At 37.9% G+C, this 22,972-nt stretch overlaps 1 protein-coding gene across 2 annotated transcripts in view; it reads left to right on the forward strand.

The window, feature by feature from the left end:
- Positions 1 to 22,972, forward strand: part of LOC140233635 (hephaestin-like) — a 40,577-nt gene that overhangs the window by 7,603 nt on the left and 10,002 nt on the right. Inside the window, exons 1-11 of one of the 2 annotated variants that reach the window (XM_072313736.1) lie at positions 5,088 to 5,125; positions 7,604 to 7,654; positions 10,685 to 10,929; positions 11,727 to 11,945; positions 13,544 to 13,666; positions 14,269 to 14,435; positions 15,333 to 15,456; positions 16,036 to 16,180; positions 16,884 to 17,140; positions 18,159 to 18,388; positions 19,449 to 19,569. In XM_072313736.1, the coding sequence (XP_072169837.1) occupies positions 7,650 to 7,654; positions 10,685 to 10,929; positions 11,727 to 11,945; positions 13,544 to 13,666; positions 14,269 to 14,435; positions 15,333 to 15,456; positions 16,036 to 16,180; positions 16,884 to 17,140; positions 18,159 to 18,388; positions 19,449 to 19,569 (1,636 nt within the window). In that variant the 5' untranslated portion in view covers positions 5,088 to 5,125; positions 7,604 to 7,649. Of the gene's footprint in view, positions 1 to 4,938; positions 5,126 to 7,603; positions 7,655 to 10,684; positions 10,930 to 11,726; positions 11,946 to 13,543; positions 13,667 to 14,268; positions 14,436 to 15,332; positions 15,457 to 16,035; positions 16,181 to 16,883; positions 17,141 to 18,158; positions 18,389 to 19,448; positions 19,570 to 22,972 lie in introns of those variants that run through there. The other variant, XM_072313735.1, reaches the window with a different exon arrangement.

A 22,972-nucleotide genomic window follows, 5' to 3' on the forward strand; every position in this document is an offset into this window, starting at 1 on the left:
TTTTTTCTTCTATTTTGTAATAACCTACGTTGTATGAAATATAAATACATTGTATGAAGGAATTAAGTTTGTGCATGTTTTATATTTATTTCAGTTATGTAATTGTATTCTTTCTATGTATAGGAATTTTTAATTCACGGAATGGAAAACAGCCATCTGGCTGAGATAAGTACTGTGACGAAATAAAATGAAAGGAAAAAATGAAATGAAAAAAAGAGAGAGAAAACTTCCTTTCACGGCTGCAAACAAAGATGGAAGTATGTAGACGTTGAAGGCCTTACAATGCTTACATACTCTATTGATACAAGAGAAAGAGTTTTGTTTCAAAAATAGGTGACGTTCCACATATCGATCAACTTTAAAGGGACATTCCAGACGATTTTCAGAATTTCACATCATGTAGAACATAAATCGACAACTCCGTGTATAGATTTATGGAATTTATTGTGGTTCTTGCGCAGAGAAACAATAGTTTGAAAAACCTTAAACAAATTACACTGAGCAAGGATGATGACATAGGAGGTTCACATATTTCAGAAATGTAGCAGTGTAATTCCATGACAATACCGCTTGCTTGCGAGTTCACCTGTGTATAATCTGTGCATGCCTTCTTCTTTTGTTCTGCTTCCTCGAGCCTCAACTCATGCATTCTTATGGTGACTCTGCCATGTCATCATCCTTGTTCATTGCAATTTGTTCTAAATTTTGAAAATATTCTTATTCTTCATCCCAGTTATCACAAATTCTGAAACTCTGTCCTCAGTATAACTATATTTACAGTTGTTCAAATGTAAAAATCTGAAAATCATCTGGAGGTCTCCTTTAATTCTTACAAACAAACAACCAATAAGGATACTCAAGTGGCTCTATTTCATATCGAGACAGGCGTCAATATCTCTCTTGACCTCTTCGACAGTTGAAAACAGTGAAAATCATACCCGTATCAAAACTTTCTAGACAACTTATCAATCGATGATTTTCCTTCTGCTGTTGTCGTTGTTCTTATCGGGGATTTTCCATCTTCATGTAGGATTTAGTGTCAGTTGTTTTGACTATGAATATCTGCCATAAAAGGACTGGCTTTTGAAATACTCGCAGGCGATGAATGTGATTGACGTATTGAATAGCTCATTGACCTCGTCTACGTCTGATCTGCTCCGATCTACCTATACATAATCGCCGTCAATAATTACCATTGGCTATAGACTGAAGTGGGCGATAGTCGTTTCTGTCAAGCACCATTCGACGCGTCGAATGTCTATGATTATCATGTCGAGAGAAATATTGAGATATGTATTTCGGTTACTTATACAGTAGATCTGACAACCTCCGGATTCTCTCTCCCTCTCTCTTTGTAATTCAGTATTGATTGATTCTATAACTTTTTTGTGTCAAGTATGATCAGTTTCATGTCATCCAGTTAAAGCACAAACAGCAAATAAAAAATCTAAACCAAATTTCCTACAAGAAGCCTCCTGAAGAACGACAATCAATATAAGATAACCGTGATATTGCTTTCAAGATGTATTTTACAGTAGTATCCTGTTGCAGTATTCTCTCCCTTCTTATTCACCGCATCTTTCGTGATAAGATATTCAAAATATGATCCTGCAAGGTTTTGTTTACCTTTGGGAACAGTGATCAAAATAGTTTTCGAGATATGACATTTAATGCATAATTATGTGTACGTCTGTTGTACCACAAAACACCCTATCATTACACAATTTTCGCGATAAAGCCTAAAATACAAGGAGATCAATAAACCATGCATGTAGACGGTTTAGTCTGGAAACAGCTTTATTATAACTATTGTTCACATTTTGTATATTTAACAATACTTAAAGGGATCGTAGTTGTGGTTGAGACCTAATTTCAGGTTTCTAACATTATTTGGTGAGATAATGAGAAACCTCTTATGAAATATGAAAGAGCATATAATTCTATGAGGAATTCAATATCTATTTGATGAAAATTGGTTTTGAAATGGCTGAGATATCCAAAAAAGAGCGATTCTAATGAAGTGTGGGACCCACACTTTCTTACGATCGCTTTGTTTTACTTTGTTTTTGGATGGTTCAGTCATTCCAAACCCGATTTTCATCAAATAAACGTTGAATTCCTCTTAAAATGGTATGCTCTGTCCTACATCATAAGTGTTTTCTTGGCATTTCGCAAAAAGTTAAAAGCCCAATTCTCATCTCCACCACTTCTCTACCATCCCTTTAACACCGATTTTACCGATTCAAATTTTTACAGTGGTTGTTTCTATCGCTAACTCACCTTGATGCTGGATATCTGTTTCATCTGCAAATAGGAAATTATGCCTTTAATTTGAGTTGGATTTTTTGTGTGGCCTTAACAAGAAAAACAGAACTACAACGAATACGCCGTATAATACTACAGGGTATAAACGGCCACAGTTATCATTCTTCCCTATTGGCAAAGATGGAAATAATATCATTAAAGAGAAAGGGAACAAATTTATCAAAAAGTTTCAGGTGATACCTTGAGAGGAAATTGTTGGGACGGAGTAGGTAAAGAGAGTATGATGACGTTTGATTGTTGCTATTTGTTTGTTTTTTTTTGTTTGTTTTTTGGTTGCTTTAAAATTATATTCATATACGCAAGCAGTAATATATTCTAGCGCCTGGCAAATACAAAGCATCCTAACTGACTCTAATCATTGAATACAAGACCCACAGTCCCATAATATCCGGGTGAGGTAAAACAGCTCCTCAAAAGCTAATCTTTATAGTCAATGCTTTGTCGATTTTGTAAAGGAAATCAATCATTGTCAATACCCCTGTCTCAGCCGATTAACCCGGATATGCTCATGTTTTGGTCTATCGGGGAAAATAGGTAATGACAAACATTCCCCCATGAAATGGATAAGTTATTCGAAGCGACAGGAACATCTTATAGTCACTTGACCTGACAATTTTTCGGAACCAACATTATGTTCAAGGTTCAGAGTTTTACTGTGATCCATAGTGGTGGGGGCAAAATCAAAAAGACTTTGAAGCTACCAGCAAAACAACAACCAATCAAACAAACAAACAAACAAACAAACGAACGAACAAACAAACAAAAACAAACAAAAACAAACAAAAATGCAAAGACTGAGATATTATTCAATACTCAGTTCTATTTTTCTTTCTTTCTGCTTTGAAATATAGGTTTCCCATCCATTTTCGCACTTTTGTCATTCAATTTCAAAGATTTATTATTCAATTTCGTCCCGAGAAGCAGGTGGAACGCAAATCCTAACTTCAATTTCGTCAATTGTCATTGTAATTCGTTTTTCGAAGACATAGCATTCAGAATCGTCAACTGTCATTCAAATTCGTCCCTCCCGCTGACGGATCGCAGAATGTGAAGATCAAATTCGTCTTTGTTCACACAATTTCATGAATTTTTCATTCAGATTAGTCAGATATTGTTGATTCTTTATTTTGATGGTTAACCAACTTTAAGCCGACATATTTTTACTTTCTCTCGTAAACTGTATCGTTACACATTATTCCCTAACCATTTGCTTTAACAATACACACGAAAAACAAGACTGCAGACGAAAATGATTGAAAGATAAACGACAGTCAAAAGTCATAACACAGGACATTATGTCAGTGTCACATTTTGAACTTTACCTCTTAATGTTCAGGTTTTCGCATCATAATGCATGAAGCAAAGTTTAAATTTTGTACCCTGGAAAGCAGCAAACATAATTATGTTATCCATTCTTTGACATTAAACAGGCGACAATTCTACACCTAAATTTTGTCTTTAATCACGTTTGCCTAGAAATCGATTGTCAGTGTTTTCGTTTGCGAGACGGTATACGTCTGTTTGTATCAGTGTGTACTCGGATTGCTTGTGTGTGTGTCTGTATCTGTGGTTCTGTGTGTGTGTGTGGGGGGGGGGGCACTTGTGTGTATGTTAACTCCTGAATGTAAAATGTGAACGGTTACAGAAAAAAAAAAACACAATACATGAATGACTGGAAAATCACACCGGGTAGAGATATGAGACGAATATGAATGAAAATTTAACGAAAATGATTGACAAAAGACGAAATCGATCCTGCTGTTTTGAGTGCTGCGAGTGAGACTGACGAATTTGAACTGTAAATGACGAAAATGTATGTGAAATGACTAAATTGAATGGACTTTATTTGAAAATGAACTCCCGACATTCCGCGACGAAATTGAAGTAAAAATTTGTGAAATTAAATGAAAAAAGTTTGAAAATGAATGGGAAAACCTATAGATAGATTCAAACCATAACTGGACACAAACGTTCCGGACTTTTTTTTTCTCTTGTCAAGCCTCTTCACGTCTACATTATGACAACAAGGTCCTTATGAAACGTGACCCGAAAAACTAACATCATATTAAATATGGACATTATTTCATCATATTATTTGAAACTGCGTTCGCTGTAAAAAAAAAAAAAAAAAAAAAGGTAAATTGTATACAATGAACATGCTGACGACTGAAATGTAATTGGTAATGAAAAACACGCGATAATACAATGCACAATAAAAATTTTGGAAAAGAAGGGAAGTATACTCTCTTTCACTTGGCTGATTATGCATCATTTTCTATCGCAATCCTGCCAAGGTGGATTAAAAGTACATCAAGTCAATATGAGGAGTAGTAATGACAGACCAACACACCTCCTTGACACACACACACACACACACACACACACACGCACACATACACATACACACACACAAAATAAATTCGAGGAAAACCTCGTGGTGCATCCCGGAACGCTTACGTATGAAGATTCTGGGAATTTTGTTTTAGAAATATTTACTGCTTTCGACACATCTTGGTTTGGGGTTTTCTGGTTCGGTTCTTGTTTAAAATCCAAAAAAGGTCAATCTAAACTGACTCAGGTTCAACCTCTCTTTTGTTCTCTTTCATGGATTAGGTCGTGTGAAATCCGACATGATGGATCGTGCCCTGCGCATGCTCATCACAGTGGCAGTGATTGGCTGCTTGATAGGAGGCACATGCGCAGTAGATCGCGTGTACTACATAGCGGCTGTGGAGGAAACTTGGGACTATGTGCCAAGTGGCATTGATAACATCACAGGCCAGAACTTTGCGCCCGATTCGTAAGTACATCCTTGCATCATTTTCCAAGATTTTATACATATATATAATATATAATCTAGGATTTATTGGTAAAAAACAAATAGCATTTACAGCAAACAATAAAAATCCAGTAAATTACATAATCACGAAATAAAGGGAAAAAATGAATCATAACAAAATTAATACATGAAGTATTACATATCAAATGTGACCAAAATACCCAGTAAGTTAATTATACAGTTTCAATTTGGATTTCAAACCTCAATTTTTGAAAGTGAGTGGCAATTTAACCTCTCTTTTTTGAAATTATATGTTCCATTTCTTTATTATTTTTAAGTAATACTTAAAAGATTGCAAAATGGGGGTTTTATTCTGAAATTTACAGACATATATGAAATACTTTGAAGATAGAAAAATTGCAACCCCACATTGAAAATAATAATCACAATGAAGGGTTTCAGAGCACATACACAGAATTCGAATCGTTAGTCGCCATCATCCCCAAACACGTGCGATACAAGGCAAAAACAATATAGGCGTATCTAAAGGCATTATTTACCATTTGCAGATGTGACAAAACCCAGCTTTACTATTTCAAAATACTTCTAAAATGTGAGTCAGGGACAGAAATAACCAATCTAAAAATTTGAATCAGTATTATCAATGTTAAGTATTGCTTAATGGTGCAAAATGTGAACAGTAAGTATAATGAAAATGTTTCTAGACTAAACCGTCTACAATTAGGGTTTATTGAGAAAAACAATGATAATAAATAATCATCTTCTTATATCTTCGGTTTTATTGCAAAATTTTTATATGGTAGAATATTTTGTGATACAGTTGATGTACACACAATTTATGCATGAAATATGATATCTCGAACATTTTAAAGTCACTGCTCCCAAGGGTAAAAAAAAAAAATACCTTTAGAACTTGGCGTTACTTTGAGTGAATTAAAGATAAAAATGCTCTGACAAAAAAGCCCTGTTTAGTCAGCATAATATCGATTTTGACAATGTCATTCTATATCTGATATCATCTTCAGCATATTATGCAGTTATAGTACCCGCATGGCGCTATCGTGTTAAGGTCAGAGAGTAACGTCAGATACAGGAGATGCACACGATCTGTGTCTCCCCCCCCCCCCCACCTCCCCGGCCTACCCCTGTTTCTCTTCTCCTCATTGTTCATCTCTGTCTATGTCCCACGCAGACACACATAAAACAAAGATTATGTATGGTGAGAATGCCATGATGTTTTGTTATCTCGGATAAAATATGATAAAGAAATGCCTAGTTTTGGGTTTTGTTTTTTTTTGTTCCTTCCTGTTTCCAGTCTTTTACAGTATCGACAAAAAGATTGCACCAAGTGAATGCTTACATAATCTATTTTCTGAATTCTTCTTATATTGACTGAGGATTATCTTCTTTTAAGTCGCTTTAAAGGTTGATGCGTATGATGATCAACCTTTAAAGGGGACTTCCGGATATACATTTGAACAACCATAAATTAGTTAAACTGAGTACAGAGTTTCAGAATTTATAGTGATTTGGATTAGGAATGAAAATGTTTTCAAGATTTATGACAAATTGCAATGAACAAGGATGATGACATAGCAGCCTCACCATAAGAATGCATGAGTTTGGGCTCAAGGAAGCAGAACGAAAGAAGAAAGCATGCGCAGATTCTTCGCAGGTGAACTCGTTGAGCAAGCAGTATTGTAATGGAATCATCACACTACTACATTTCTGAAATATGTCAGGCTCTGACGTCATCAACACTGTTCAGTGCAATTTGTTTAAGATTTTAGATTTATTGGTTTCTCTGCTTAAGGACCACAATAAATTCCACGAATCTATACATGAAGCTGTCGATTTTTGTACTACATGATATGAAATCATGAAAACGTCTAGAATGCCCCTTTAAGATGTGCCATTTTGACACAGTGTAGAGCCTAGGAACTCGCCCCTTGGCATGGCAGCATTATGTCATATTGAAGCGATGTCTTCCTGCGCCTTGATTCGATGTTGGCAAACACCTGTTTCAAGCCGGAAGTAGGCATGACTCGACCCCTGGAGCTTCATGAGCGAGGGAGTCTCCTCACTTCTCATCCAAACATGCATACAGGCGTGGAAGTACAGTGATACACAGTATACCGAGATCCTTGGGAACGAGACAAGTTTGTTCTTTATATCAGATATTTTGTTTCATCAGTATAGCCAATAAATAATACAAAAAGGGGAAGGCACGTTCTTCATCGTCAAAATATTATCATATCATATCTATCACTCCACACCACACCACTCCACACCACATCACATCACATCACATCACATCACATCACATCACATCACATCACATCACATCACATCACATCACATCACATCACATCACATCACGTCACGTCACGTCACATCACATCACATCACATCACATCACATCACATCACATCACATCACATCACATTACATCATATCATTTCATCTATTTCAGCACAGCGCATGATTCAGCCAACACGGCTGTTCTCCTTCATGTCCGTGCATCATGAGGTAAATATCAGTCGGCGCGAAATGCAAATGTGCGCTGATATGACATAATATATCACATGAACCTGCCCTTATTTTAACCAGGTATGTAGCCCTGTGGGATGTGCATTTCTCAATGTCTTCAGTTCAAAAGCTATCATTGGTCTTCTTCGCCTCTTTATCCTTTTCCTTTACCTTGAGTATTAAAGTAACTTTTCCATGAACACGTTATACATTCAAAATTTCATGTATGATCTGTAAAATCACTTTGCAATCCTTTGGGCGCTGTGGCATAGTGGATAAGACTCCCGACTCCCGATCGGAGGACGCGAGTTCGAATCCTGCCCAGTGCTTACGTCCTTAGACAAGATGTTTTTACCCACTGTGTCCCTCTCGATCCAGGTGTATAAATGGGTACCTGGCAACGCTAGGGTAATAATGATGGCAGGGCCCTCTGGTAAAGCAGTGCCAACACTGAAGAGGCTACCCTGGGTTAATTAGACCTTATTATCATTATTATTATTACTATTATTATTATTATTATTATTATTATTATTACTATTATTATTATTATTATTATTATTATTATTATTATTATTATTATTATTATTATCATTATTATTTCTTATTACTATTATTCCAGTATACTCGACTTACTTTCACTCATAAGTTATGACAAATGACAGCAAGTAGACTCATCTCAAGCGCAGCAAAGGACTATAGCCATTCTTTGCTGGCAGCTATGAGAATGTTATGGGACATAAGCGTAACATGGGACATTATATAGATGATGACTGGCGGGGGAGGGAACATACCGAATGTTCCACCCGAAGGGTTTGAAATACTATTGATAAGTCCCGAAACGAAGTCGAGGGACTTACAGCCTCCCGAAATAGCATTTCAAACCCTGAGGGTGGAACGTTTGGTACATGTTCCCGACAACAAAAGTCATCATCTGTTATATGGGTTAGTCAAATACGTCAAATACGTCAACGTCAACCACCAGCACAACGCACTCGATCGCTCGCGCAGAGCCAAATTCACTGTGCGCGGGTCCTTCTGTCATTTGTTACGTGAAAATGTTTTCCCATTGATATGTGAGAACATTACAAAAATGTTCTCCCATGGGCGAACATAACCAATGTTTCTCCATCACGTGACTGTGTTTAGCCAATCACTATCCAGTATTTGTCCAACCCATTTAATGTAACGTAATATTGGACATATGGGGTAAGACCCAGACTAAATATATCATACGAAATATTACTCACCAACCGCCAAACATTAGACGTCAGGTATAGTCTTCATATGCGAAGACTGTATTTCGACATGAATGCAAAATGTGAGTTCCGGTGAAGATATGCACATGTTTACTCCTATTTGTAGGCTACAAATGTTCATTTGTGTTTCGTTAAATTCTCAATTGCCATAGTTTTTGATCAATTCTTTCAAATGATTACCATTATGTCCTCCTAGAAACATTACCTTATTTACTGAAAAACATGTCATGTTTTCTGATTCAGATGAAAGAAAGCACGAATCTTGTGTATTGTTTCTTCCGTCATGTGCTTGCTACATTCTGGGGCAATTATTGCAAACAATAACAACAACAAAGCACTTGCCCTTTGCCATGTATCCTTGAATCCTGCGATGTGATTTAATCACTGTACGCATGGCTAAGTTAGCCGAAATCATGGCCAGAAGAGCGAGCCAATACTGAACTCATTCGCGGTACATTCCCAAACAGCAGGCGCACTTGTCTGCTGCCTCCAACAAACTTGGCTGATAATGAGCTCTTCTTATTTTCTGTTGTAGTCTGAAATATTTTGCGAGCATCAAAACAAGTGTTTTGCTTGGCGATTGTGAAGTTTATCGCAGGTGTGGCGTCCGTCTGCATTTTGACCTTATAGGCTTGCTTTTGATGATAGAAAAAGAGGGAACAGTGAAAAATGTCAGGTCGTCTAGACACTGTTGATCAACAGTAGCAAAGACAGGTGCATTGCGTAATTGCAGTGTCTTCATAACACGAACGGTAAAGCATTGGAATATCACCCAAACTTCGCTGTATAACGAAGTTAATAATCGCTTACAATCCAAGGAAAAGAGACAATACCGTACTCGTGATAGAAACTCTCACAAAACGAAAAACAACGGTGCGATTTTTTTATTATCAAGATATTTATTTTCAGCTTTTTAGTCGTTATCGTTCAGATGCCAAATTCAGTATCTCAGGGTTCAGGAAAATGCCAGAGATTCATTTAAAGCGATATATTAATTGACCTAGTCGGATATATTATGTTCCCATTTCTTTATACTGCGAAAGTCCTTCCCGTGTGCGAATTATGATGGCCGAACCCAGATCTTTTCCAAGCATCCAAAGATTACAATTCTCTTCCATATAAAGAAGCATGCCTTAATTACACATGCGGCATATAATTATTTAGGGTTTTGACAACGTATAGACAAACACAAAGAAAATATGAAAGAAAAACTCTAATATAGAGTAGTGGTATGGCATATAAGTCCCACTGGGTTCCGCAGTTTCAGCTCAGCAAGATAACACTCAATAGTATTAACGGTTATTAATGTTAAAGAGCATACAATTCTAAGGGGAATTGAAATTCAATTTGTTGAAAATCGATTTTGAAATGACTGAGATATCTAAAAATAAGGTAAAACAAAGAGATCCTAATAAAAGTCGTGGCCTGTCGCATTTTATTAGGATTACTTGTTTTTGGATATCTCAGCCATTTCATGACCAATTTTCATCAAATTAACTGTGAATTCCTCTATGAATTGCATGCTCTTTTATATTTCAGAGGAGGTTACTCATTATCTCTCAAACACACACACACACACACACGCACACACACACACACACACACACACACACACACACAAAGTTGGAAACGTGCATCCCTATCTGAACCAAAACTATACCATCACTTTAATAAGACTGTGTCCTTTTTATGTCGTTGAATTTACTTGAGTATTCATATCATTCTCTTTTGTGTTCTTTACTCGTGTTTTATTTCATTTACTTTTCTTTGACAGAGCGGGAGCGAATCGAGTCATTTCGGGTCCAAACCGGATCGGCAGTCGGTACAAGAAGGCCCTCTTTCGGGAATACACCGACGACACCTTCACCACCCAGTCCCCTCGCCCGGCATGGCTTGGTATTCTCGGCCCCACCCTCAGGGCGGAAGTGGACGACACTATCACGGTTCACTTCCGGAACATGGCGTCTCGCCCGTACTCCATCAATCCAAGCGGTCTGACGTACACGAAATCTTCAGAAGGTCAGACGATCACAAAAAAGTACAGTGCACTCCCGTTATAACGAACACGGTTATAACGAAATTCCGGTTACAACGAAGTAAAAATTCACATCGCAACATTATCAGCTCTATGCTTTTTATTGTTTATTTGTTTGGTTATAACGAAATTTCGATATACCGAAAGGAAACTGCCGGTACCGAGGACTTCCGTATAACCGGAATCCACTGTACATGCTATATGAAAATGACGGAATATACCTTAATCAATTCCTGACAAGATTCTTGAATCCACGTAGACTTTTTTTTTCTTTTTCTTTTTTTTTTATACAGGACCCGATGATTTCTCGTTGGGGTTTGGTGAAATCATATATAATAGTAATTTCTGTTTACACCTGCCTGAAACTTAAAGCAGTTTTCGTAAAACACTGAAGAAATGTAAACTGCAAGCATTACACCAACACTCCAACACTATCATTACAAAATCTGTTCGTTTGTTTGTTTGTTTATTTGTTGTTGTTTCTTGAGTTTCTTGAAACAGCATATAGTGCTCATAATTACCAAGTATGATAGGCTAAATGACATATCTGTCCTTAGTCCAACAAAGTTAGGAAAGTGATATATTATCATCTTTGTAAAAATCTGAGTTATAAGTGTAACTAAACTTGAACTCAGTTTTGCATAATTATTATTATGTGCTCTTCTTTCATACCGATTTTTTTTCCCACCGACACTTGTCTTCTTTGCGCACCCCTTTACAGTATCATGTAATCATTATTCCCCCTCCCAACTCCTTTTCTTTCTTTCTTTTTTTCTGACAGGCGCCCTCTACAATGACGGTACTTCAGGGTCACAGAAGGAAGACGACAGTGTTGGACCAGGCCAGACCTATGTGTACAGGTGGAGCGTCAACGCCGAACGCTCGGGACCGAACCGCGACGGTCGGGAGGACTGCATCGCCTGGATGTACAATTCGCATCGATTCGATACGCAGGACATCAACTCTGGGCTGGTGGGCGTGACTATTGTTTGCCGCCGAGGTTCGTGGCGCTCTTCATCCTCTGTTTATTTTTTATCTCTAGATGCACGGTGTAATTGTTGTTGTTGTTGCCGCTGCGCAGCTGTTGTATTTGCTTTTGTTGTCATTGTTTACGATCATTGTCAATACCATGCATAATGAATAGTATCATCTTCATCAGCATCACCACCACCACTGGATATCGTAAGTTCGATATTTCATGCAATTAAGCAACATATGAGGATGATATTTTTTTAGTTATGTTATTAAAAGAAAAGAATACAATCTTGTACCGTATTTATCACATAACTTGAAAATAGAATGACGTTTCTTGTAACTTAGCAGGTGAGTGTCTAATGGTACTCATGCCTACCTACACATAAGGTTGAAAGTTATGCCCTCGACAAAAAAGGAAAAGAAAAAGAAGCTTAGACTAATGCAAATCTTTCGACATGGGTTGTCTTGGGCATATGGAAACATTACTACCATATTATTTTCAGATTACATACATTTATGGTGCAAATTATGTGAATTCGTTCCAACCAAGGGTGCAAATGTGTGTGATGTTTGTGTGTGTTTGATGGTTCGTGTGTATGTGTGTTTAAAGGGGCATTCCGGATGATTTTCATAATTTCACATCATGTAGTACATAAATCGACAGCTCTATGTATAGATTCATGGAATTTATTGTGGCCCTTGAGCAGAGAAACCAATAAACTGAAAATCTTAAACAAATTACACTGAACAGTGTTGATGGCATCAGAGCCTCACATATATCTGAAATGTTGCAGTGTAATTCCATTACAATACCGCTTGCTCAACAAGTTCACCTGTGAAGAATCTATGCATGCCTTCTTCTTTTGTTCTGCCTCCTAAAGCCCCAACTCATGCATTCTTATGGCGAGGCTGCCATGTCATCATCCTTGTTCATTGCAATTTGTTATAAATTATGAAAACATTCTCATTCCTCATCCCAATCAATATAAATTCTGAAACTCTGTACTCTATTTAACTAATTTATAGTTGTTCAAATGTAAAAGTCTGAAAATCATCTGGAGGTCCCCTTTAACTTGTTTGATCATGTTTTCCTGTTTGTGTGTGTGCGTGTCATGTCGATCAAAAATTCCCAAAGATTAGACCTACCTTTGGGTTTGGGAATGAAGAGCTGGAGCATGGTGGTCCCATGTCACTCACAGAGTTAGCTCAGTCGGTAGCGCGTTTGCCTCACGATCCAAAGGACCCGGTTCGATTCCCGGGTCCCACTGAATAATGTTGTGTGTAATCATACCGTCCCCTCTAGTAAGAGGCAAAACACTCTGTCCCTCGGAAAGGACACAAAATGGAGGTCCCGTGTGTGAGAGAGTTGCAACTCATGCACGTAATTAGATCCCGCTTCATTCATTCATCGCAAAGATCAAAGTGTTTAACCCGGTGAAGTGGTCCTGCCTTTCATCCAACTGGACCCCATGGGAGACCAGCTACTGCACCTGGATATGGGCTATCCAGTCATCTTCTCACATGGCATGAAGCAAACAAAAGCAAGCAAACATACAAACAAAAAAGCAAACAAACAAACAGACAAACAAGACTAAAACCGGAATCACTGTTCTCATTCACCAGGACGGCTTTCCACGACTGACAACGACCACGTCCTCCTGTATGCTTTCTTCGATGAGAACAAGAGCTGGTACATCAACGAGAACATCCAGACATACGTGCCCCAGGTTTCGGACCAGGAACGAGGTAAGAATGACGATGATCTACTGCATCCATGCTGTCGTCAATAATGCAGAATATCAATCCTCGTCTAATTTGCTTTAGTTGATTCTGGTTTTAAATGAACGTCTTCGACGCATCATACCTAATCTATTCCTTTATTTTTGTGTGTAAATCAGAGTTACATAGGATCACGTAGCTATATTTGCTGAAAAGAGACCAAACAGAAACAAGGGTTAAAGAAGAAGAGGAGCCAAAAAGAGGAAAACGAGGAAGAAAGAGAGTGGAACTAGAAATTATAAAATTAATGGTAATGGTAATAGTAATGGTAATAAATACAAAAGAAGATAACACAAATACCCTTGATAACAATAACAAAGCTGATGAGGAAAAAAAAAAGATAAAGACGAAAGGAAATGAGCATTTTTTCCCCCGTAAATATTGAGAAGAGAAGTAGGGAAGATGAAAACGGAAAATGAACAGTCAAACCTGTGTATAAAAAGCACGAAATGTGGTCATTGTAGACAAGGTTGTTGTGAACTGGTGGTCGCCGCAGAGTAGGTTTGATTGTGTGGCAGAGTTACTGGTCACTGGTAAATCTTTCTGGTCACTCTTTTCAAAACTTGCAGAGACAATGGGCTTTCTGGGCAGCAACATGATGTACACCGTCAACGGTTACTCGTACGGGAACCTGCCCGATCTGGAGCTCTGTCAGGGAGAGACCACTCGCTGGTTCGTCTTCACCGTGGGAGGAGAGACTTCTATTCATACAGTTTTCTTCAACGGAAATCCACTAGTAAGACACAACTTTATATCAGAACAAAGTGAAATGAAGGAATATTATAATGTATAAAGAAAAAAAAGAGGAAAAGAAAACGGTTGGAAACTGGGAATGTGTTCTTGTGCAGAGTTGAGCTATGATGGCGGATGACACAGTCGCATTTCACAGTTTCTTGTGACGAAATAATTGGAACTTTCAGTCTTAGATAAATGGCCGAGGATGATGATAACAGTAAGTGTGACAGCGATTATGATAAGAATGATCTTTTCGACAGGTATAGTATATGCTTACGTCCTTGGACAAGATGTTTGTACCCACGATGTCCCTCTCGACCCGGTGTATAAAAGGGTACCTGGCAACGGCTAGGGTAATAATTATGACAGGGCCGTCTGATAGAACAGTAAATGTTGACAGTGGCAACGCTGAAGAGGCTACCCTGGATAAAAAAAAGACCTTATTGTTATCATTATTTTTATTTTATTATTACTATTATTATTATTATTATTATTGTTATTATCATTATTACTATTATTATTATCATTATCATTATTATAATTACTATTACTACTATTATTACTATTATCATCATTGATATTGTAGTACTGTTGTGTTGAACAAACAAAAACGATGTCTCCGCTTATATACAGAGATGGTAAATGAAGCAACAACTTACTGCGAAGTGTTCTACCGAGGAGCTTCAAACACTACGCTTTATGCAGAGGAAAAGGAAGTTGTCTCGAGTGGAATGGAGAAAACAAGAAATAACCGCAGAATTTCAGTTCTAGTAATTCGAAAATGACTCGATATCATTTTACAGGTACTTTCGAGTTCCCAATTGTTTCTCCAGAGCACTACAACAGCATATCACCTTCTAGAAATCGTTGCTCTGAAACAATTTCTACATCCTCACAGGAACAGGATGGGAGACGGGCAGACAATATCCCTCTGATTCCCGGACCAGTTAATGTGGTCAGGATGACTGCCGAGAACCCAGGAACATGGCTGATTTCTTCCCTTTCCACGGCGGATGCAACAAGTAAAGTTTTTAATTTATTATCATATTGTTGACGGAAACCGAATAAATCATGAATTAAATTTAAAGGAGGTTGTCAGTTTCTTTTTTTTTTTTTCTGAGATAGCGGGATGTCCTAACTTTGTCTCTGATACCATCCAGTATGAAATCATAGCTTCTATTAACAGGTATCATCTGGGCTCGATTAAAAATAAATCATGGCCCGATTGGAAGTGCAATCTGTGAATTAAGCCTACAGAAAATAGTGATTATCCAGTCACCGTTAAATTTTGTTATATTTTTGCATAACTCAACGAGGTTGATGGTGAATACAGATTTCTCATGAACGAGTCTGTGATCTGTCATCACAAACAATAGCATTATGTTTGTTTGCTTGCCTGTTTTTTGGTGTGGTTTTTTTTTTTTTTCAGGGGAAAAAGATATCCATTTCATTATCCTCTTGCGACAACTTAACTTCAACGATCAATTTCATTGTCACTAGAGTTTATCGAATATAATTATCCGGCTATGATACTTTAATTTTATTTTCATTCCATTTCTGTGTTTTTTTTTTGTGTGTGTGTGTGTGGGGACCGTTATCAGACGGAGGAAGTGCTGTGTACACGGTGAATCCAAACTGTACCACATCAACTGGTTCGTCGGGTGGAGGATCGTCACTTACCGGAAGAGTGATCAGACACTACATTGGCATCAAAGAGGTTGATTGGAATTACGCCCCCTACGTCAGGTAAACTTGCATACAATCAACCTGCCTTATTGCCCGTCTGTCAGTGGTGACCAACAGCCGTATAATAATTGCCACTAAAAAATCCCCAGAGAAAAACCATGATAAAGACCCTGTCTGAAGCGACCACCTGTCTATATTGGACACTTTTCCGTCTCCCTTGATGGCGGCTATAGACAGGTTTGACTGTAATCATTTCTCCTTAGAAGCTCTGTTAATGATAATATGCCGTCTAGAAGATATTGGCTTCATAATTTATGTGAAAATCATCATTTTTGTAAGTATTTACCCCTTGAGGACGGACTGATTTTGCTACAACATGCATTTCCCATTGGCACCCTCCTGAGCATACTCGGGACTCGTCCTCAACGGGTTAATTAAAGATGTTGGTACTAGTATCAAAATGACACCAATGACAATTTTTAAGAAGATTAAAATTCTAATCTTCTCTATACTCATCACTAATCATCATTGTCAGTTTCATCAAAATCACCACTGTAGAGACGTCATTATCATGAATTGTGATAATGGAATATGAGAGAAAATATGAGAGAAAAGATGACAAAGAAAAAAGTAGGATGAGGGGTAGAAAAAGAAAACGAAGGAGAATGATAAATATTATGAGGTATTCGTAAAGGGAATAATTTTTAAAACGAAAGGCACAAGCGAAGGCGTAGTGTTACAATATTCTCAATTTGTATTACAGCAAGTCGCCAACTGGTACCGGGCCAATCTTCAGAAAAGCTCAGTACATTGCCTACACGGACGAGACGTTCACGACAGAGAAGCAGCGGCCGCAGGAGGAGCAGTATCTCGGATTCGCCGGGCCGGTCATTCGGGCCGAGGTTGGGGATACGATCGAGGTGATGCTGATGAACTTTGCCACGAGGTCATACAACATCCACCCTAATAACGTCAAGTATGACAAGCTCAACGAAGGGTGGCCATACCCAGCCGAGCAAGGTATATATATATATATACATGTATATATATATTTTTTTTTTCCCGCCGACTAATGCGTAGTCTGTTTACCAAAAAAGGCTCCTAGAATGACAACAACCGCATGTTTTAGCGGAAAACAAAAATATGTCACTCATGTAAAATAGTAATGAAAACTAGACGTTACACCAAACACTGCGTGAAAAGTGGAGTAAATACTACACCAGACCCTGACCTAAGTTTGGCACCAGACCACAAACCAAGTATAATGCTTATAGCTAGTGAAGTTTCAAAATGGAGACACGATGTTATACCGGGTAAGCCTTGACTTTGGACCGGAGGTCTCGAGTTTGAGTCCAACCGAGTAAGTCATTGCATGGACAAGACATTTTTACCTCGGATGTCCCTCTTGAGCAAGGTTTAAAACTTGGTAGCACAACATGGTAATGCTGGGGTAATGATGACAGCCGGGCCCTCTGGAAAACCATGGTAACACTGAAGAGGCCACCTTGGGTAAATATAGTAATATTTATAATCCAATTACACAGTGAACCTGATAATAGCTACGGTAACGTCTGTCGATCCATATTCTACGTATTTTCATCTTGAATTTGATTTGATTTAATTTGATTTGATTTGATTTGATTTTTTTTCTGAATTTCTTTTTCATACATAAATGAATACAAAGTCAATTGAACAAACTAAATGAGCACAGTATAATTTGAATCTGACAGTTAAAACAAATAAATGATTAATTCAAATATTTAATTTTTTCCCTTGACACAACGCAAAATGAAAATAAACTATTCTGTGCATACATTTATGCAAACATAAGTTACAGTTTATCTATTGCTCAATCTTCTCCGGCTTCTCTTCATTCAAAAAAGGTGAAAATAAAGCTTGAATTGAATTGAATTGAATTGAATTGAATTGAATTGAATTGAATTGAATTCAGACATTCTAATGAGCAAACACTGTTGGTAAGACTTAGGAAAAACATGAATAAACAGACTCGTACCTGCATGTTCGTCGTTTACAACAGGTGTTGCCGGTCGAGGTGATGCCAGTCAAAGCGATGACGTTGTCGGGCCTAACCAATCACGCAATTACACGTGGACCGTCCCAGCATCCTACGGACCGACAGACATGGACGAGCAGTGCATCACGGGAATTTATTACTCCACGGTGGGCGGTGAGCAGGACCTGCACTCGGGGTTGGTCGGCCCGCTGCTCGTCTGCAAACAAGGCTCACTCCGGGCTGATGGAAGCCGGGTAATACACACTTATTCTCTAAAAACAAACAAACAAACAAACAAACATCAAAAGTTAAAAAAAAAATATACATGAAAATGTCCTGCCGTATCAACACAGCGCCAATGAACAGGCGCGATGAGTTGTCCTGGACTCATTTATTAGATTCCAAGTACGATTTTGTGCCTATATAGTACCTCAGCTTTGACAACCAGTTTTAATTTTAATAGTACCCCGGCAATTATTGCCCAACCCTGCACAGATATGAGACAGTGGGACAGTAAGTAGTATTATAAATGTTGCTAATATCCTTAGTGAATAAGATAATTGGTTGTTGTTCTTAATGTCATTATCACTGCATACTTTAAATTCTTTATTCATTTCAATTGTAAAAAAAAAAATAAAAAAAAAAAAAAATAAAGGAAACCTGTGGTTGTAACATGAGTCAATCACAATGTTACATTTAGGATATTATGAGGCCATAGGATAAAATTGGAGACGATGAGAAAGTTAAGATACGTGTATTTGTAGGTAATCCTTTGCACGCAGTATTTTTTCAATATTATTAATTGTATTGGGCTTAGGAGAAGTATATAGTCGTAGTGCAGTGAAATAACTACTAGAAACAAAAATACCTCTTCCTTTCTTAATATTGTCATCATCCTCATTGTGCATAGTTATTGTTATTATGATTGTCATTGTCAATATTATTATATTGATATGATGATGAGGAGAAAGATGATGAAATGGGTTTTTTTTTTTCTAGGCTATTCTCTTCTATAATATGAGAAGTGTTCTTCCAGAGGCCCAGTCATTATTATACCATGACATTGTATACAGTGCAGTTATAACCAGCGAAGCCGGATATTCATCTTCACACTTTGGCCGAGGGGGCTTCGTATTATGAAGCGCGTATCTAATTTTGGAACTTCCTACTAATAGTCATAAGTCTTATCCATTATAGCATCTGCTCCCATGGATGTTTCAGCATTGATATTGTGTGTATGATATTCTAATATTGTTATTGTAATCAATGTCGCCGTCATTTATCATCAACATGATTATTTCCACTCATTCACAGACGTCCGAGGTCCGCGAGGTTATCACTATGATCGTTTCGCTGAACGAAGAACTCAGCTGGTATTGGCCAACAAATCAAAATGTCCAATATAATGACGATTTCCCCGTGGCGGAACTAAGAAGTAAGTCGAGTGCAGCTAAACATGCACTTTTTAAAAGCCATCTAGACGTTTATGTTACGTATCTTGAAACTATCATCCACACACAAAAAGAAGGAAAAACACACAAAAAAAAAAACACACAAAAAAAATGCAACTAAATGTTGGGCAATACCAATAACTTTGTTTGTTGGTTGTAGTCTGGGTGCCAAAGCGACTTTTTGGGTCTAACCTTGTTTTACCGTCCACCCAATGTTTTTTGATGGTTTTACCCTATTTCGGGGGTGCTGAATCCGAATCTGGATGATGCAACTCTTGCATCCTTGAGGGTTTTGAGATATTCAAGATGGCCGCCAAAATGGCCGCCCGAACTGGAAATTCCCACGTATTTCCTTCTAAATGGTGAGATATTGAAAACAATTGACGGTCTTACCCTATTTCGAGGGTGCTGAATCCGAATCTGGATGATGCAACTCTTGCATCCTTGAGGGTTTTGAGATATTCAAGATGGCCGCCAAAATGGCCGCCAAAACCGAAAATTCCCACGTATTTCCTTCTAAATGGTGTGAAATTGAAAATAATTGACATTTCTATCCTATTTGGAAGGTACTGAATCCGAATATGGATGATGCAACTCATGCATCCATGAAGTTTTTGAGATATTCAAGATGGCCGCCAAAATGGCCGCACCAATTAAAAACAAGAAATTCCCATGTATTTCCTTCTAAATGGTGAGAAATTAAAAATAATTGATGGTTTTACCCTATTTCGAGGGTGCTGAATCCGAAACTGGATGATGCAACTCTTGCATCCATGAAGTTTTTGAGATATTCAAGATGGCCGCCAAAATGGCCGCCAATTAAAAACTGGAATTCCCACGTATTTCCTTCTAAATGGTGAGATATGGAAAACAATTGATGGTTTTGCCCTATTTCGAGGGTGCTGAATCCGAATCTGGATGATGCAACTCTTGCATCCATGAAGTTTTTGAGATATTCAAGATGGCCGCCAAAATGGCCGCCAATTAAAAACTGGAATTCCCACGTATTTCCTTCTAAATGGTGAGATATGGAAAACAATTGATGGTTTTGCCCTATTTCGAGGGTGCTGAATCCGAATCTGGATGATGCAAGTCTTGCATCCATGAAGTTTTCGAGATATTCAATATGGCCGCCAAAATGGCCGCCAATTAAAACCGGAATTTCCCACGTATTTCCTTCTAAATGGTGAGATATGGAAAACAAATGATGGTATTACCCTATTTCGAGGGTGCTGAATCCGAATATGGATGATGCAACTCTTGCATCCTTGAGGGTTTTGACATATTCAAGATGGCCGCCAAAATGGCCGCCAAAACCGAAAATTCCCACGTATTTCCTTCTAAATGGTGTGAAAAATGAAAATAATTGATATTTCTATCCTATTTGGAAGGTGCTGAATCCGAATATGGATGATGCAACTCATGCATCCATGAAGTTTTTGAGATATTCAAGCTGGCCGCCAAAATGGCCGCACCAATTAAAACCAGAAATTCCCATGTATTTCCTTCTAAATGGTGAGAAATTGAAAATAATTGATGGTTTTACCCTATTTCGAGGGTGCTGAATCCGAAACTGGATGATGCAACTCTTGCATCCGTGAAGTTTTTGAGATATTCAAGATGGCCGCCAAAATGGCCGCCAATTAAAAACGGGAATTCCCACGTATTTCCTTCTAAATGGTGAGATATGGAAAACAATTGATGGTTTTGCCCTATTTCGAGGGTGCTGAATCCGAATCTGGATGATGCAACTCTTGCATCCATGAAGTTTTTGAGATATTCAAGATGGCCGCCAAAATGGCCGCCAAATAAAACCGGAATTTCCCACGTACTTCCTTCTTAATGGTGAGATATGGAAAACATTTCATATTGTGATAGTGATGTAGAGAAGTGTACTGAAATTACCCAATATTACCTGTCTTAATCCATGAGCAGTTTTAATCTCTTCATCCATGAACACTCAAATTGGTTATTTGGTTTATATTGATGGTCTTGATGACATTGCTGAAGACACGAGTGGGACATTTTTATAATTATGCTTCAATTTTTTTTTCAATTATGATGTAATTTTATATATTATGTGTATATGTATAATATGTATACGTATATATAATATATTACAAACACACACGTGGGGACGGTCATATCACAGGTAACGCGAAAAAAAAATTAAGTAAAAAAACAAACAACAACATGGAAGGTAATAATTTAAGTATAAGAAAATGTTAAGGAGTTTCCGTTCATACAGGACATTTTAGATGTCCCAAAACCTTCAAAGACCTTCAGCACCCTCATAATAGGGTAAGACCATCAATTTATTTTAAAACTTTTACCATTAAGAAAAAATATATTAACATTGGGATTCTGCCACTTACTTTGGCTGTCATCTTGATCGTCTAAAAACCCTAAAGAATGGATGAATTTCAACAACCAAGTTTCGAGGGTGCTGAATAGGGTCTAAAATTTTCCAATTTTTGACAGTTATATTGGCGGTCATCTTGGACATCTCAAAAACCCTTAAAAAGAATACGAAAGTTGCATCAACCAGGTTCGGACTCAGCACCCTCGAAATAGAGTAAAACCGCCAATTGTTTTCAATTTTACACCATTTAGAAGGTAACAGAGGGCTTACATGGAAAATTTCGTTTTTAACGGCCATTTAGGGGCCATTCTGGCGGCCATCTTTATTATCTCAAAACCCTCAAGGAAGCAAGAGCTGTATCCTGGAGCTTCAAATTCAGCAAACTCAAAATAGTGTAAAACCACCAACTGTTTTATATTTTACACCATTTAGAAGGAAATAGGGGGTCTACATATGAATTTCCGTTTTTGGGGGTCATTTTTGGCGACCATCTGTATCATCTCAAAACCCTTAAGGATGCAAGAGTTGTATTTTGAGCTTCGGATTTAGCACACTCAAAATAAGATAAAAACCACCAATGGCTTTCAATATATGGGAACTTCCGTTTTGGGTGGCCATTCTGGCGGCCATATTGAATATCTCAAAATCCTCAAGGAAGCAAGAGTTGCATCATCCAGATTCGGATTCAGCACCCTCGAAATAGGGTAAAACCATCAATTGTTTTCCATATCTCACCATTTAGAAGGAAATACGAGGGAATTTTCGGTTTTGGCGGCCATTTTGGCGGCCATATTGAATATCTCAAAATCCTCAAGGAAGCAAGAGTTGCATCATCCAGATTCGGATTCAGTACCCTCGAAATAGGGTAAAACCATCAATTGTTTTCCATATCTCACCATTTAGAAGGAAATACGTGGGAAATTCCGGTTTTAATTGGAGGCCATTTTGGCGGCCATCTTGAATATCTCGAAAACCTCATGGATGCAAGAGTTGCATCATCCAGATTCGGATTCAGCACCCTCGAA

Source organism: Diadema setosum, chromosome 10 (genome assembly GCF_964275005.1).
Source record: "Diadema setosum chromosome 10, eeDiaSeto1, whole genome shotgun sequence".
In the NCBI taxonomy this organism is placed as follows: Eukaryota; Metazoa; Echinodermata; class Echinoidea; order Diadematoida; family Diadematidae; genus Diadema; species Diadema setosum.